General features: G+C 42.9%; 1 protein-coding gene across 2 annotated transcripts in view; it reads left to right on the forward strand.

The window, feature by feature from the left end:
* TSHR (thyroid stimulating hormone receptor) overlaps window positions 1-17,294 on the forward strand; it is a 154,520-nt gene that overhangs the window by 89,859 nt on the left and 47,367 nt on the right. For both annotated transcript variants that reach the window (XM_061429621.1, XM_061429622.1), the window contains exons 3-6: window positions 1,909-1,983; window positions 12,506-12,580; window positions 15,282-15,356; window positions 16,722-16,799. In XM_061429621.1, the coding sequence (XP_061285605.1) occupies window positions 1,909-1,983; window positions 12,506-12,580; window positions 15,282-15,356; window positions 16,722-16,799 (303 nt within the window). The remainder of the gene's footprint in view (window positions 1-1,908; window positions 1,984-12,505; window positions 12,581-15,281; window positions 15,357-16,721; window positions 16,800-17,294) is intronic.

Here is a 17,294-nt window from a genome sequence, read left to right on the forward strand (position 1 = left end):
CTTTTCAACATCCTCAATGGTTTCCTGTTAGAGATATGACATTTGGATCAAAATAATTTATGTAATGTTATCCACAAGTGGCAAGGGCTTGGGAGACCCGACAAATCAAAGGATTACTGGTTAAAGAGTAGATAATTCGAGACGGAAAGGACAGGACCCTTAGAATACTCACAACACCAGTGATAAAAACTCAGATGGAACAGTCAGCACTCCTCTTAGAAGCAGTGCATTAATGAAAACATTTTACTGGCAGATTCAACTCAAACTATACTCCAGGGGTTTTTAACTTTGTCTTGTACCTTAGAGGGGCTTCCCAGGTGGCACAGTGGTAAAGAAACGTCCTGCCAATGCAGGAGACGCAGGAGACATGGGTTTGATCCCAGGGTCAGGAAGACCCCCTGGAGGAGGGCATGGCTCCCCACCCAGTGTTCTTGCCTGGAGAATCCCATGGACAGAGGAGCCTGTTGGGCTACAGTCCAGAGTATTGTAAAGACTCACACATAACTGAGCACGCATGCACATACCTTAGAGTCATCTGGGAAGCTTTTTAAAAATAAAAGTATTTGACCATCCCTTATATACTCTGAATTAATTATTCTGGACCGAGTCTTAAGACATGTTTCAAAAGCCTCCCAGATAGTTCTGCTGTGTGGCCAAGGTTGAGAAGCTCGGCTCCACATACAGGTGGGCACCATCTATTAATCATTAATTTTCCCAGATCTCATAGAAATGCCTCTCAGGAACAGGCAGTCCTTGAATCTGGCTGCATTAGTCATTCTTATTACGGAATGGAATTTAAGGAGACTATCTGAAATATCATCCCTTGTGTATTCTTCATGAGTTGTTTGTTTTTTTTTTTTAAAGTACTTAGAACTTTGTGTTGCCTTTCCTTTACAACGTTCAAAACCAACCTTGAGTTTTCAGCCTCATCAAAATAAAAAAGCAAAGTCTTGAGAGAGTATACAGCCACCACTGCATGGAATGCTCCAATAGAGAATGGTAGCTTTTTCTTCACCTTTGAAAAGTGAAAGTGAAGTCTCTCAGTTGTGTCCGACTCTTTGCGACCCCATGGACTGCAGCCTACCAGGCTCCTCCGTCCATGGGATTTTCCAGGCTAGAGTACTGGAGTGGGTTGCCATTTCCTTCTCCCAGGGATCTTCCTGACCCAGGGATCGAACCCGGGTCTCCTGCATCACAGAGAGACGCTTGACCCTCTGAGCCATCAGGGAAGTCTCTATCTTTGAAAGATGAAAGAAGTCTCATCTTTGAAACTACATCTCTACTCTCATGCTGTTAGGTACTCCATTAAAGACGCTTCTTATTCATTTGTGTATTCTTTTCTGCTGTCTTTCACTTTCTATTTTGAGTAACTAGCCTATTCATTCATTTACTCATTCATTCACTTAATTACATATTTATTGGAAGTCTACTACAAGACAAGCAATATGAAAGGTACTCAACATTCAGTGTTCATCAGACACCAGGCTCAGTTCTCCATTTCAGAGAACTGGCTGTCTAATGAGACAACATAAATCAAATATCATCCAAGCACTTGCAAAGTTTCACTGTGATAATTAGTGGAAGGAGAAGTTCGTGGTGCCATGAGGCTATCCTGTGAGAAATTTGACCTAATCAGGAAATTTGGGGAAAGATTCTAAAGGAAGTATCAGTTCAATGAAACCTGAAAAATGAGTAAGACCAATGAATTGGGAAACTTTCAGAGAAAACAGGATCTAAAAAAAGTAGTCGTAACTACTTTTAACATAATTAGGGAGAAATCATGAGGGTTGTACCTGTTTCATGACCTGGGATGCCCCTGACAAAGCAGTTACATCAGAATTAATGGTATGTTTGCAGTTCACGACCTTACTAACTTTCTACTTTGTCTTTTACTTTTGTGACATTCAGCTACTTGTCAATAGATGCAACTCTGCAGCAGCTGGAATCACATTCCTTCTACAATTTAAGTAAAGTGACTCACATGTAAGTACAATGAAAAGTGCAGCATAAATCCGGGCTGCAGCCACTTTTTTTTGGGGGGGGGGTTGTCTTTTTATTTTTTTAGTTAGGAACTTTGTATTTCTACATATCAGGCATTTGTCTCTGAAAACCCAAATTGTTGTCGTTTAGTCACGAAGTTGTGTCCAACTCTTTGCAACCCCATGGGCTGCAGCACACCAGGCTTCCCTGTCCTTTACCACCTCCCGCAGTTTGTTCAAACTCACATGTCCATTGAGTCAGTGATGACATCTAACCATCTCATCCTTTGTCACCCCCTTCTCTTCCTGCCTTCAATCTTTCCCAGCATCAGGGTCTTTTCCAATGAGTCCGCTCTCACATCAGGTGTTAAGTAAAACCTCAAAAGATTCCACTACCAATTCTCAAGTGTTTCTCTCCATTTAAGTATTTGCTAAGATACAAAAGATTTTGTTAAACTGAGGAGCAACGTACATCCACAGCCCTTTTTTGATTGATAATTTTGGGGATCCAGCGACTTCACTTTTACTTTTTACTTTCATGCACTGGAGAAGGAAATGGCAACCCACTCCAGTGTTCTTGCCTGGAGAATCCCAGAGATGGGGCAGCCTGGTGGGCTGCCGTCTATGGGGTCACACAGAGTCGGACACGACTGAGGTAACTTAGCAGCAGTAGCAGCAGATGGCAATAAGAGCTGTTTTCTAGAACATGGATCAGAATTTCTGTTAATGATTAAATTCTTAACTTGTTCTCACTCTCAGTTTATATTAATTCATCCTAATTTTCACTTCCATGGCAGAAGTTAAAGACAAAATTAGAAGTCCTCTTCGTAAATTGTCATTTCTATTACTGCTGTGTTGTAGATTTTATTGGCGTGGATATCAGTAAGTCTAAATATTTACTGGCTACCTACTTAGATTCCAGCTTCTGTGCAAGTTTCTGAAAAGCTAACATTTTTCCCCTCAATTAGGAAAGAGAAATGTAGCCTTGTGAGATTAAAACAGGAGTGAAGAACTCTAGGTTTTGAGTTGGTCAAAGTGGGGTTAAAACCCTGGTTTCTTTGCCTGTCATTATCTAACCTTGAGGTTCCCTGGTGGTGTAGTGGTTAGGTCTCAGCAATCTCATTATCTAACCTTGGAAAAGTCACATAATCCTTCCTAACCTCAGTTTCCTTATTTGTAAAATAATGGTAATAAGAGTTCCAACTTAACATGCTCATTATAAATACTGAATGACATGATGCACGGAAGCATTGAGCACACTGCCTACACACAGAGGGCTTTCCAGGCGGTTCAGTGGTAAGGAACCCGCCTGCCAGTGCAGGAGACTCAGGTTGGATCCCTGACTCAGGAAGATCCCCTGGAGGAGGAAATGACAACCCACTCCAGTATTCTTGCCTGGAGAACTCCATGGACGAGGACCCTGGCAGGCTACAGTCCATGGGGTCACAAGAGTCGGACAGGACTGAGCAACTGAGCATGCGCACACCCTACCACACAACATCAATCAATACACTTCACACTGTTTTTATTTCTGTGGTACTTTACAAGCTATAAAAAGTTTTATATAAATAATCACATTATATTCTTTTAAGCAGCCCTGTATTGTGAAATATTAACTCTTTTCTTGATTAAGAACAAAAATACTTATCATCTATAAATAGTGTTCTAGACATTATGTTGAACATTTATGGACTTTATTTAACCTTCAAAAACCCTGTGAAGTAGAGATTATCATTTGTATCATTTAATTAAGAAAAACATAAATGTAGAAGAGATAAACATGTTATCCTAGGTCACACATTTACTAAGGAAGAGGGCCAAATTTTTTACATCATATATATCTGCCTCAAATATTTTTTCCCGGTACATGACAGTGTGCTACCTTCAAGAACACTGAGGCTCAACTTTGTTCCTTTGTATGATAGCTGCATAATATAGCTAGTGGGAAGCTTCCCAGGGAGCTCAGCTCGGTGCTCTGTGTTGACCTAGAGGGGTGGGAAGGAGTCCAAGAGGGAGGGGATGTATGTATACACAGAGCCAATCCACTGTCTTGTATAGCAGGAACTAACACGACATTGTAAAGCAGCTATATCCCAATAAATATAAATAAACATGCAATCTAGGGAGAAAAAAAGAATACTGAGGCCCAGAAAGTTGTCTCCAGCATACAGTATTAGATCAACCATCAGTCTGAAAACAACTAGAGGAACTAGAAAAAAAAATCTGTTTAAAGGGATTGAATGTTATGAAGGGAGCAAGAACTTAAGGGGAGAGAAGGAGATCCTCAACACAGCATTCGACCGTTTTCCTCTTGAAGAATTTTCTGAATTGTAAACAACAGCTGAGGGGTTGGGAAAATGACCAGAGGTTTAGGCAGTATCTTAGGGCTAGGGAAATATTAATAAATGCTTATCACAAAGTAATTTTATCGAAATTAATTTACCCAATTCTTAGTCCCCATTTTGCATCAGTAGAGTACAGCGTTTAAAGTATTTAACAAAATTCTGGCTTTGCCAATATATTCACATCTTGTTTTTAAAGTAGTTAATTAGTTACTACTTCCCTATACTTCTCAAAGCACACAACAAAGTTGCCCTGATAGATGTCCGGTAATTATTTAATTTTAATGAATCTCTCCACACTTGTTAACTAGAGAGAGCAAATTTAGTCAGAGAGGCTTGCCTCCAATTTTTTCCAAACCCACTACCACTTAAAAGCAGACTACAAAAACAAAACAAAACAAAAAAAAACCCTGAATATCAAATTTAAGTAAAAGTTGATAAGGATCTGGGACTGGCTAAGAACTAGATTTTTGGCCAATATTCTCATTCAGTTCCTTGTTTTAAACAACACAATCTTACATACTGTTCAGTCACTAAGTCGTGCCCTACTCTTTGCAACCCCATGGACTGCAGCACACCAGGCTTCCTCGTCCTTCACTATCTCCTGGAGCTTGCTCAAATTCACGTCCACTGAGTCAATGATGCCATCCAACCATCTCATCCTCTGTCGTCCCATTCTCCTCCTGCCTCCAATCTTCCCCAACATCAGGGTCTTTTCCAATGAGTCAGTTCTTCCCATCAGGTGGCCAAAGTATTGGAGCTTCAGCTTCAGCATCAGTCCTTCCAATGAATACTCAGGGTTGATTTCATTTAGGATGGACTGGTTGGATCCCCTTGCAGTCCAAGGGACTCTCATTGTATTTGAATTTCTTTCGAGTCCAGCTCTGCTGACTGGAGCAGCTTCTCCTAAGCTACTTTAACTCAGTCTCCGTGCTGAGTGAGAGTCTGAAGCTTTCCTAATACCCTTGGCCCATCTAACTTTGCAAGTGAAAGGCCAACTCGACTTTATTGTTGCCCTCAATTCTTCCCCCCAGGCCTGCTCCTCATTCATGGACTGGAGGTATTTAGGGTGTGGGCAAATATCTCTAAGGCTGATGATCACAGTCAAACGCTGGCAACTAATGCCTAGTGAATAATCAAGGTGGGGAGCGGGGATATGACAATGGAAGAATATCAGTAGTTGGAAAAAGTTCCTTCATAGGAGGGTTTAAGCCTTCCTTTCCCTTTCTTTGGCTGATCCCTCCCCAACCTGAGAACTCCCTTCTCTCACCTTGCAGATTTCCCTTGTTCTTTGGGTTTGGACTGTGTACTAAGTACCTGCCATAATGCCAACTTCCCTGTTTTGGCTCTTAGTGAGAATTAACAAAGATTTCTCAGAAGAAGAAAAACCCAGAGTCTAGACATATGATTGGTGGTAGTTTCTGACTCCTGCGACCCCTTGGACTGTAGCCCACCAGGCTCCTCTGTCCGGGGGATTTTCCAGGCAAGAATACTGGAGTGGGTTGCCATTTCCTTCTCCAAGGGATCTTCCTGACCCGGGGATCAAATCCACATCTCCTGCATTGACAGGCAGATTCTTTACCACTGAGCCACCAGGGAAGCCCTAGACATATGGTTAAATGAACCTAACCTGATTCGGAGAAGGCAATGGCACCCCACTCCAGTACTCTTGCCTGGAAAATCCCATGGATGGAGGAGCCTGGTAGGCGGCAGTCCATGGGGTCGAGAAGAGTCGGACACGACTGAGTTACTTCACTTTCACTTTTCACTTTCATGCACTGGAGAAGGAAATGTCAACCCACTCCAGTATTCTTGCCTGGAGAATCCCAGGGACAGGGGAGCCTGGTGGGCTGCCATCTATGGGGTCGCACAGAGTTGGACACGACTGAAGTGACTTAGCAGCAGCAGCAATGATGCTAGATTATTAATCTGCTCTCTTGTGAAAACACTGCATACTGAGCATAATGTTAGACTTTTCATCTAAATGTCCATTTTATTTTAAATCCAATGAAAGAAAATTAATCTGTAATGAGCATTTCTATTTCTTTTAAGGTCTGGTTGATGATTTCCTTTAAACATCATTAAAAAAAAAAAAAAAAAAAGGAAAAAGAAAGAGCTGTATTTGGAGTTAGAATTTCTATCTTAAGGTCCAGAGTTGCCTCTAACTGTGTGACAGGAGATCAGTCACTTCATCTTTCTAAGCGTCTCCATCATTTTTGTCTGCAAAATAAGGATGATGTTACCTGCTTCACTTAAGTCAGTTCTTCCATTCCCTCACTGGTAGAAACTTTCTGAGTAATAAGTATACCCAATGTCTTTTTGCCTTTTAATCTTCCAACACTAGGCTTTTTAACTTTTTATTTTGTATTGGAGTATAGCCGATTAACAAACAATGTTGTGATAGTTTCGGGTGAAAAGCAAGGGACTCAGCCACACGTATACATGTATCCATTCTCCTCCAAAGGCCCCTCCCACCCAGGCTGCCACATAACATTGAACAGTTCCCTGAGCTATATGGTAGGCCCTTGTTCCAATCAATAAGCTTCAAAATCCTCAAACATTTCCCTGACACAGCTAAATTACCTTTTTGTAAAAGAGCATACTTGAAGATTTAAGCAGACTATTTGGCACTGCGTGTTAAAATTTTTTATATGGAATATATATTGCTTTGTTTTGCTCTTTTAAATTGTGGGACTTTTTTGCATGCCTTTTATTATATTTTTTCTTCATTTGAACAAGATAAAATAAAAAGTGAAAATCACAAAGTCCTAGCCTGTAAACACCTCCCAGAGATGACCACTATTAACTGTGTGCTTTGTATTTTAACAATTTTCTCCATGCTTATTGTATGAGTTTGGGTAGACTAATTACTGTAGGAAATAGACAAAATTTCAACTGTGTAAACCCCTGTGTAACTGAGGGGTATTTCTTGCTCACAGGACCGTACTGGGTGGGTGAGCAGGTGGCAGGCCGCCCTCCTCCGTGCCGTCACGCAGGGACCAGGCTGTCGGTCCAGAGTCGCTGACCTCTTCAGCTGTTGTTGACACTCGCCCCGCAGCGCCGTTCCATCCCAACCCACTGCACTGCAGTTACATGTGGATTGCCCTCCTCTTGCTTTCCCCAGCTTCCTGGAAGCACATCTAGCCTCCTGCATGCTTGGGCCATAACTGCAGATTCAACTTCACCCTCACAGGCATTCTTGGAACTCACTCAAATTTGTACTTCTTTTTCACCCTTCTTCTTTCATCACACACTTCTGGTACTTACCCTACACCTCCCTTGTTTTTTTTTTTTTTGAAAAGGTTATACCAGCTGCATTCATTTCTGACATCTGTCTTCATTTAACTAAACTACTGACAGTCCACACCCGTTCCTTGCTTTAGCTGAGGTTTTATTTTTTCTGGCTTTATTGAGGTATAATTGCCATACAACACTGTGGAAGTTTAAGGTATACAGTCTGTTGATTTGATATACTCACATATTGCAAAATGATTCCCACCATAGTGTGAAGGAACACCTCCACCCCGTTACATAATGACCATTTCTTTTTTGAGAACATTTAAGATCTCTAGTAGCAACTTTCAATGATATGCTGCTAAGTCACTTCAGTCGTGTCTGACTCTGGGTGACCCCACAGACGGCAGCCCACCAGGCTCCCCTGTCCCTGGGATTCTCCAGGCAAGAACACTGGAGTGGGTTGCCATTTCCTTCTCCAATGCATGAAAGTGAAAAGTGAAAGTGAAGTCGCTGAGTCATGTCTGACTCTTAGCGACCCCATGGACTGCAGCCTTCCAGGCTCCTCCATCCATGGGATTTTCCAGGCAGGAGTACTGGAGTGGGGTGCCATTGCCCTCACAGTATTATTAGCTATAATCATCATGTTGTACACTGGATTCTCAGAGTTTGCTACTATTACAGCTGGAAGCTTGTACACTTTAGCCAGTATCTCCCCAGTCCCCTGCCCACAGCCCCATCGCAGCCCCTATCCGAGTTTGGCAATTTTTAGATTTCACATATAAATGATTTCATACAATGTCTATATTTCCCTCAGCAGAAATTTTTAAAAAGTCATTTGTGAGGAAGTGTTAACTTACCTCAGAAAGTGGCTTCTTTTGCCTGGTGTTTTCTTTTGATATCTCCTGTCCATTTTTCCTTTTTTTTTTTTTTCACTCTTACTGAAAAACCCATCTCCTCTTTTGTGTCTCTCCCCCCTCCCTCCCACCTCTTTCTTCTCTTGCAGCCACCATGTTGGTTGCCAGCCTCATTTAATCAGCTGTGGCCAACAGCGGTGTTTATTTTCCCTTAATTCTCTCGCTGCTTCTAAAGTGGATTCAGCTGGGCTATACCCTTTCGCTGTGACATTCTCTTGGGATACTCACTTAAGTTCGCTTGTTCAACAACAGTCACTCATGGAGCAGTTTTCCAGACGGCAAACCATACTCGGAGAGTTTTCAAACTCTTCTAACTAGTTTGCATTTGACTGACAGCAGTTCAACCCCTCCCCGCAAATGGAAAGCTCTGGCAAGGAGTTTATTGCTCCCCACGAAGAGCACCTTGACTCAGCTGATGGTCTTAGAGGCGCAGCGGGGGCGGCCAGGAGCCCACGCAGAGGGCAGCCCGCAGTCCGTTTACCCAGCATAGAGGGAGTATCGGGGACACAGGACGCTTAGTTTCAAGTCAGAAGGAAATGTAAACAGTCTGGTTTAAAGTGGGTCTCTCCCTGCAGGGTCTTGGTTGGGTAAAGGTCATGACATGATAATTTAGGGTTAGTTAACACAATGGGAAGATGATGAGGTGATGGTGTCTTGGGATATACACTGTTGAAGTGGTGATGGGTCTTTCAAGAAGTTCCCACAATGAACAATAAAGTTATTTTCCTTGACAAAATGATGCTAATGAAGAAACGAGACCGGTAAGGTCACACCGGCAAGAAACAGTAAACTGAGCTGGGAGATGGTTTCTGTTCTGAGAGTTAATGCCACTCTCTCTTTTCCATGAGTCTGTTGCATGTTTGCTGTACTTCGTCAAATGTCACACCTTGTGGGGTTTTTTGCTTGTTTGTTTGAATTTTTACAAATATTGCAGCACCCCCAACCTGAGGTCTCCAATGCCTGCTCCAGCTTTCATTCTGCTCAGGTGAAAAATGGTAACAAAACTAACACCTATAGAGCCTTTACTGTACACACGTGAAACCTCATAGAGACATTATTTACTCTTCACAAGAGTCTTACGAAAGAGGCACTAATACTGTCCCTGTTTTACAAATTAGGAAATTATGGCTCAGAGAGGTCAAGGAACTTGCCCAAGTTCACATAGCTAGAAGTGGCAGGGCCAAGATTTGACCTTCAGTTCAGTTCAGTCACTCAGTCGTGTCCGACTCTGCAACCCCATGAATCACAGCACACCAGGCCTCCCTGTCCATCATCAACTCCCGGAGTTCACTCAGACTCACGTCCATCGAGTCAGTGATGCCATCCAGCCATCTCATCCTCTGTCGTCCCCTTTTCATCCTGCCCCCAATCCCTCCCAGCATCAGAGACTTTTCCACTGAGTGAACTCTTCGCATGAGGTGGCCAAAGTACTGGAGTTTCAGCTTTAGCTAAAGTTTTAGCTTTAGCTTTGTTCTTCCAAAGAACACCCAGGGCTGATCTCCTTTAAAATGGACTGGTTGGATCTTCTTGTAGTCCAAGGGACTCTCAAGAGTCTTCTCCAACACCACAGTTCAAAAGCATCAATTCTTCGGTGCTCAGCCTTCTTCACAGTCCAACTCTCACATCCATACATGACCACTGGAAAAACCATAGCCTTGACTAGATGGACCTTGTTGGCAAACTAATGTCTCTGCTTTTCAATATGCTATCTAGGTTGGTTATAACTTTCCTTCCAAGGAGTAAGCGTCTTTTAATTTCATGGCTGCAATCACCATCTGCAGTGATTTTGGAGCCCTCCAAAATAAAGTCTGACACTGTTTCCACTGTTTCCCCATCTATTTCCCATGAAGTGATGGGACCAGATGCCATGATCTTCATTTTCTGAATGTTGAGTTTTAAGCCAACTTTTTCACTCTCCACTTTCACTTTCATCAAGAGGCTTTTTAGTTCCTCTTCACTTTCTGCCATAAGGGTGGTGTCATCTGCATATCTGAGGTTACTGATGTTTCTCCTGGCAATCTTGATTCCAGCTTGTGCTTCTTCCAGCCCAGCATTTCTCATGACGTACTCTGCATATAAGTTAAATAATCAGGGTGACAATATACAGCCTTGGCGTACTCCTTTTCCTATTTGAAACCAGTCTGTTGTTCCATGTCCTGTTCTAACTGTTGCTTCCTGACCTACATATAGGTTTTTCAAGAGGCAGGTCAGGTGGTCTGGTATTCCCATCTCTTTCAGAATTTTCCACAGTTTATTGTGATCCACACAGTCAAAGACTTTGGCATAGTCAATAAAGCGGAAATAGAGTTTTTCTGGAACTCTCTTGCTTTTTCCTTAGGTCCATCCAATTATTCAGTAATAAAATAAAAAGGTAATAAGAAGGTGCAAATTACTGATATATGCTACAACACGGATGAGCCTCACAGACACCATGCTAAATGACAGAAATCAGACACAGAAGACAATGTATTTATGATTCCATTTATATGAAATGTCCAGGTAAGGCAACTTTAGAAGTAGAGAGGAGATCCGTGCTTTCTAGGAAGAGGGCAGGGAGTGAGAATTGACTGCAAGTATGCATATGATTACTTTTATCATTGATAGAAATGTTCTAAAACTGAATTGTGATGATGAATGCACAATTCTACAAGTTTACTAAAAATCATCTAATTGTATCAAATTGCAATGCATAAAATTATGGAAACTTTCCTTCAACAAAACTATTTTTAAAAAATCCCAGAGGCCAGATTCTGTCTTCCAGTTGTTACCAGCAACCATTAGATTCAGGTTCCTTTTAGGAATCAAGCCTCAGGTGCCATTCAGAAGGGGTCAGGCTATAGGCCTTACTAAGTTTTCTTACCTTCTTCATGTAAGCCTGGGGAGGGCCTTTAAACTCTTAACCAATTTACACATGTTGAATATATTTACTTCTATTAATACCAATGAGAACCTATTTCTAACAGGCACTGATTTCACTGATGCTAGCTGTGCGTTTCGATAGCATGTATATAAACCTAAGTAGGTAAGTTATAGACCTATATGATATTATCACACATGCTGAAGTGTTTTTAAATAACTGTATAGGAAAACAGCTTCTCCGATGGCTCAGTGGGTAAAGAATCCACCTGAAATGCAGGAGACACAGGAGACTCAGGTTTGATCCCAGGGTTGTGAAGATCCCCTGGAGAAGGAAACAGCAACCCACTCCAGTGTTCTTGCCTGGAAAATCCCATGGACACAGGAGCCTGGCAGGCTCCAGTCCATGGGATCACAAAAGTGCCAGACACACCTGAGCGACTAAGCACACGTGGGAAGAGAAGGGCCTCCCTGGTGGCTCAGTGGTAAAGAATTCCGCTGCCAGCGCTGGAGGTACGGGTTTGATCCCTCAGTCAGGAAGCTCTCCTGAAGAAGGAAATGGTAACCCACTCCAGTATTCTTGCCTGGAAAATCCCATGGACGGAGGAGCCTGGCATGCCAAATCCATGGGGTCGCAAAGAACTGGACACAACTTACCGATTAAACAACAACAATATGAAGATAAACCCAAGTGAATTAAGAATACTCGTTACCTGTACTGCCTCTGAAATAGCAATGGACAGAGGAACCTCACCGACCGATTCCTGTGCTGTTATGCATTATATAATCCATGCAATCCCCCACTCCCCATGGCCAGGTTACTTGTTATTATCAATAGTAAAGATATCTGCCCTCAACAGACCACTGGAGAGATTTTTAAACCTAAAAGGAAAAAAAGTCTCTGAGGCTATGGATAAGAGAAAGGTCACCCCAAAATTTAGATGGATCGAAGCTAAGTTAATGATGGAAGAAGGCTGAACAGCTGTTATGTCCCTGAGAGAACCAAAAAGTAGCTTTTTGTTGGTGGGACTGGTTCCTGGCAGAAAAAGTCCCTGGGCACCAAGGAAATATGTATTCTTCTCATGAACCCTTGTTAAACCTGATTAAGACTGTTTTATCTTTCATAAGAACAGAAATGACTATATTATAGTGACTATGTTTCTTATAACTTTTACAGAGAGATTCGGAATACCAGAAGTTTAACTTACATAGACTCTGGCGCCCTAAAAGAGCTCCCCCTTCTAAAGTTCCTGTAAGTATTAACACCTATCCCATCCTGCCCTTTTTTAAAAAAAGAGAATTATAATGTAGGAATATCCCCGGGATAATGTGGACCTGGGTCATTTTAGCTGTGAGTGGTTGGGTGGCCTGGGACACACCACATCCTGTGACTTACTCCCCACCTCTTCCCTTCAGGCAAGGTGTCAGGTGAAGTGAGTCACATTTTTAAAACCTATTCAAGGGACTTCCCTGGTGGTCCAGTGGTTGAGAATCCACCCGCCAATGCAGGGGATGTGGGTTCAATCCCTGGTCCGGGGAGATTCCACCTGTCGCAGGGCAACTAAGCCCGTGCTCCACAACAAGAGGAGCCCCCACAATGAGAGGCCCGCACACCATAGCTCGAGGGTAGACCCTGCTTGCCCCAACTTGAGGAAGCCCACACTCTGCAGCAAAGACCCAGCACAGCCAAATGAGGTGAAACCTGTTCAAAAGCCGGCACCTAGTGCTGGGACTAGAGTCCGCCCCAGGAGACCTGAGAGAGAAAACGCCCTCATGTACGCATGGTCTTTAAATGAATATACCCTCTGAGAGCCCACCGGTCAATTTTGTTAGGGAACAGGTATCGCAATGTTAGAGTGGCTGTTACACTAAAACGAACCAAAAACGGCGACACTTAATCTCTTAGAGGTTGGGAGGGACACTCAACAGAGAGGGACAGCACTTTCTGCTTGAGTGCCACCTTGTGAGCTAACTGCAGTCTCAGTGAGAGCGGGGACCACACGTTTTCGTCCTCTGTTGTACTTCACTGCCTGTCTGCTCAACAAAGCGTGTTCAGCGGATGTGTGTGCACATGCTCAGGTCCTCTGGACACCCTCCTTTCTTGCCTCCTTTCCTGCTCACATGGGCTGTAAAAGATTAGGATGTGAAAACATTACGCAGGAAAAAAAAAGTTAACCTTCATCCCAATACCCAGAAACAATCAGTATTCACATATTAGTTCATTGCCATCTAGGGACTTTAAATAAAAGTATATATCCAAATATATTCCATGAAATAAGCCTCTTCAAGGATGAGTAGAGGTTACCCAGGAAGGGGAGAAGAGAAATACAGGTGGGTGGAATAGCACGATAAAGACACACAAGTGTGCAACCACGTGGCTTATTTGGGGAACGGAAAACAGTTCAGTGTTGAAGAGGTAGGGGTGGGAGACACCAGGGGAACAGAAGAGGACATGGATGGGATACTGACGGGGTATCTAGGAAGTAATAAAAATTTGCTGAGCCACAAGGGAAGCCCAATAAAAACTTAACAGCACAAGGCAATTGCTCCTGTGTGGACTCTGAGCTTCAGTCCTTTAGTAACTCTTTGATTAGTAGACATCAGGTTCCCTAGTCTGTGCAAGGCTTGGTGGGGAACATGTTGGATAATAAAACGTTGTCCTTGCCTTCAAAGAAGCTTACCATTTTTTAAAGGAAGATTTATCTATGGAATTGAAAAGTTCCTCCCCTAAAGAATAGTGGGAAGTGACAAACGGGAGGTACATACCTTTATCTGGGGGTCCAGGTAATTACAGGAGACATCAAAAAGGAGATGGACTCATTTGGGGTTTTGAAGAATAAAGAGATCTTGGTCCAAGTCCCTAAAATGGCATTTCCAGCCCTTTCCAATACAGTCCCCACTTAACTCTCAGGCTCTTGCCCCCTGCTCTTCCATGTGAAGCGCTGTTGCAATTGAATGAGTTTATTTACCGTTCTTCAGATATACCTTATGGAATGTTACTTCTCTCCTTGGTTATTTGGAGCTTCCCATTTGCTTTTTTGAGACCTCAGGCTACTGCTTCCTCTTCAAATCATGTGCCTTCCCCTCTAGGAATCAGGTCAGAATTTGCCTTAGAAGGGGCACCAGAGCTTTCTCTGTTGGAGACGTTCTATAAAGATTTACTGGCAGTGACGAGCTCTTAGCATGGCACGCCAAGGCTCTCAAACAAAGCTCTCAAACAAAGGGTAACTCCACTGCCCATGTTCTAGTAGCTACAACAGTGTTAGACCAACTAAGTCTGGGAGGCATCTGGAGCCTGAGCTTTTATAGTCATGCTGTTTTATGCACATTTTTATCTTGACATTTTGCCCTGATGATACAAGCTTTGGAAAGTGAAGACATTGTCTTTGACTGATTTCCTTCTTTGTCTGAACATATTTTTATGGAACTGCCGTGGTATTCTCAAGAGGCTGCCATGGGCATATCATCCTTGGTAAAATAACCAACACAATATAAGGTAGAGTTTGCAAAAGGGAGCCTGGCATGGAGTTGGTAATTAGATTGTCTTCCTGTTGCATCCTTCCCTTATTCCACCCTCCCTTCCCCCGACACACGCATCATACCCTCCAGTTAAAACAAGGTAATCACACACACACACACACACACACACACACACAAAGAAACCTGAATTCCTATTTCTAGGAATTCCACATGGCTCAAACAATCCCCAGATTTTCCTGAATAGAATAGATGTATAGACGCTGGTGGACTGGGTAAATTCCTGTACTTTGAGAAGCATCGTCCCATCCAAGGGCTGGAACTTGCCATGGTCTCTCAGATAATTGACGAAGGAGTTAGGATGTGATCCTAGTCTGACGTCAGAACACATTCAGCTGTTACATTATTCTACTTCCTATGTGTTAATTTTCTTACCTTGTTTCTATTCTTTTTTTCTTCTTTTTCACGTACTGTAGTGGCATTTTCAACACTGGACTTAGAGTATTCCCCGACCTGACCAAAATCTATTCCACCGATGTGTTCTTCATACTGTAAGTGTGCACACAGGCAATATTCGGCAGTATTGACTTGTCGCTAACGAGAATTAGGGTGCAGCCGTAGATGTGGTTGGAACCAAGTGAAGCAGTTGTTTTGAGGAGGAAGCAGCGATCATCTGTGACAATCGCCCTGATGAATGAAGTCAGGCAAGGACTGAGAAATGCCCGTTGGGTTTAGTAATATGGGGGACTGTGATTCTGAAAAGTGGGACTCTTTGGGTGGAGAAGTCTGTTTGGAGTGAGCTCAAGAGAGATTCAAAAGGGGGAATTAGAGATGGTGAACTCTTTCGGGAAGTTTTACTATTAAAAAGAAGCAGAAAAATGTCTCACTGGTTGGAGCACATGGAATAAGGAGAAAAGGGTCTCTTTTTTTTTTCCTAAATAGGAGAACCTGTGGCATGAGTGTTTGCTGATGGGAGTGACTGAATAGAAGGAAATTTGATGATATTGAGGACACTTTATTCTTCACATAGCTTTTCAAACACCTTCCCATGTGTTATCATGTTTGCTCCTTTTAACCACCTTACAAGACATAAAAGGAAGTTATAGTTGTTACACTATACAAACGAGGAAGCTGAGGAATAGAAAACCTAAGGGATTTGGTCTGAGGAGGGTCCCAGGAGCAGTCATGAGTGGTCTCCAACCACTTCCTGGGACTTCTGATTGGGGACAAGTGCTCTTTTCCAAAACCCGTGACATAGTCAAGTGTCTTACTAGTTGTACGGGCATCAAAGGACATATGCAGAGAGAGTTACAGGTTGAGTTTGTACTTTGGAATCAGCAAAATATATCAATAAGATGACAGGATCCAAACTCTTGGGATTTTGCTAGGAAAAAAAAAAAAAAAGCGCATGCTCCTTTGGTACAGAAGAGCTCTGTTCAAAATATAACCCATCTTCCAGCAACTAGAACACAGAAAAGGTCTCCAGGAACATCTGCCTGGCAGTGTTTTTCAAGTGAATGACACTTTAATAGTAATCATGAAATGATACCCATCCATCCCATTCTACCGACCCTTTTCGGGGATTCCACACACTGAGGAAACGAGTTGCTCTGGATAAAGTATTTGTCACGTGAGTCCTCCCTTTGCACATGAGGACTTTCAGGAACCTCAGCCCCCACACAAAGCTCACTAGCTCACTGCACAGGTGGGGCTCTGAGTGCATGTCCACCTAGGTCAGCTCTCACCGCCTCACCGGAACTCTGAGCCACCAGCAGCTAAGAGTCAACAACACCTAAAAAGAAATAAGATAAAATGGAATCATGTCAGGTATATATTTAGGTGCATATGTACAGCAAGAGCCCAGCTCCAGAGGTGTTTTTTTTTTTCCACCAAGTGTTTTTGTTCCTCTCTTGCAGTGAAATTACAGACAACCCTTACATGACTTCAATCCCTGCGAATGCTTTTCAGGGCCTGTGCAACGAGACCTTGACACTGTGAGTATGGCCAGTTCCACTCCTGCCAACTCTGGAATTTTTATCTGGGTCACTGTCATATTCCCGCAGGCCATCCAAGAACCACACTGCCGCACAGTATGTTGCTCTTTGGTCTGCCAAGGGTTACATACAGTTAAATAAGAGTGGCACCTTATGGTGCGGAGCTCTGCAGCTGACAGAGTGGTTTAGGCAGCAAGACAAAGGGTAGTCTCTCACAGAAGTGGTCCGCACACTCTATCTGTGAATGGCCATTCAGGTTTTCCAGACCACGTGGCCTTGGTGGCAGCTGTTCAACTCTGCCATTGTAAGGCAAAAGCAGCCATCCACAATACACAGACTAATGAGCACAGCAGCTATGTTCCAACAACATTTTATTGACAAAAGCAGGCAATGGGCCATATTTGGCTTGCAGGCCTTATAATACAATACCCTGTATCCATTATCTCAATTGAACAGAGGAAGAATTGGATTAAAGCAAATTTAAGTGACTGTCCC

The sequence above is a fragment of the Bos javanicus genome, chromosome 10 (assembly GCF_032452875.1).
Source record: "Bos javanicus breed banteng chromosome 10, ARS-OSU_banteng_1.0, whole genome shotgun sequence".
Classification (NCBI taxonomy): Eukaryota; Metazoa; Chordata; class Mammalia; order Artiodactyla; family Bovidae; genus Bos; species Bos javanicus.